Source organism: Nestor notabilis, unplaced genomic scaffold, assembly GCF_000696875.1.
Source record: "Nestor notabilis isolate BGI_N333 unplaced genomic scaffold, ASM69687v1 scaffold26705, whole genome shotgun sequence".
In the NCBI taxonomy this organism is placed as follows: Eukaryota; Metazoa; Chordata; class Aves; order Psittaciformes; family Psittacidae; genus Nestor; species Nestor notabilis.
In genome coordinates, this window is record NW_009929274.1 from 1 (window position 1) to 366 (window position 366).

Sequence of the window (366 nt, forward strand, 5' to 3'; positions counted from 1 at the left end):
GGGCACCACGCCGTGGTGGGACCATCTCATCCCTAAGCTCTTTCTCTTATAGGCAACTGTGGGTTCCACCAACCTTCTGCAGATGATGTACCAGGAGCCAGCCCGGTGGTCATACACCTTCCAGACCTTCTCCTTCATGAGCCGGATGAAGGCGATGCTGGAGACGCTGGATGGGCCTGGGACCCCCTGCCCTGTGCAGGTCTTTGAGCGCTCCATCTACAGTGACAGGTACCCAAATTGAAACAGGAAAGAAGAGGGATGAAGGGATCAAAAGAAGCAGGTTGAAGGAGGGGATCCTGCCCCTCTGCTCTGCTCTCATGAGGCCCCGCTTGCAGCACCGTGTGCAGTTCTGGTGTCCCCAGCACA

General features: G+C 57.1%; 1 protein-coding gene across 1 annotated transcript in view; it reads left to right on the forward strand.

Annotated features, from left to right (window-relative positions):
* Window positions 1-52: 52 nt before the first annotated feature.
* The window catches only part of DGUOK (deoxyguanosine kinase), a gene marked incomplete at both ends in the record, with an annotated part of 1,874 nt that continues 1,560 nt past the window's right edge, over window positions 53-366 (forward strand). The window contains one exon of the mRNA XM_010014911.1: window positions 53-228. Within this exon, the coding sequence (XP_010013213.1) occupies window positions 53-228 (176 nt within the window). The remainder of the gene's footprint in view (window positions 229-366) is intronic.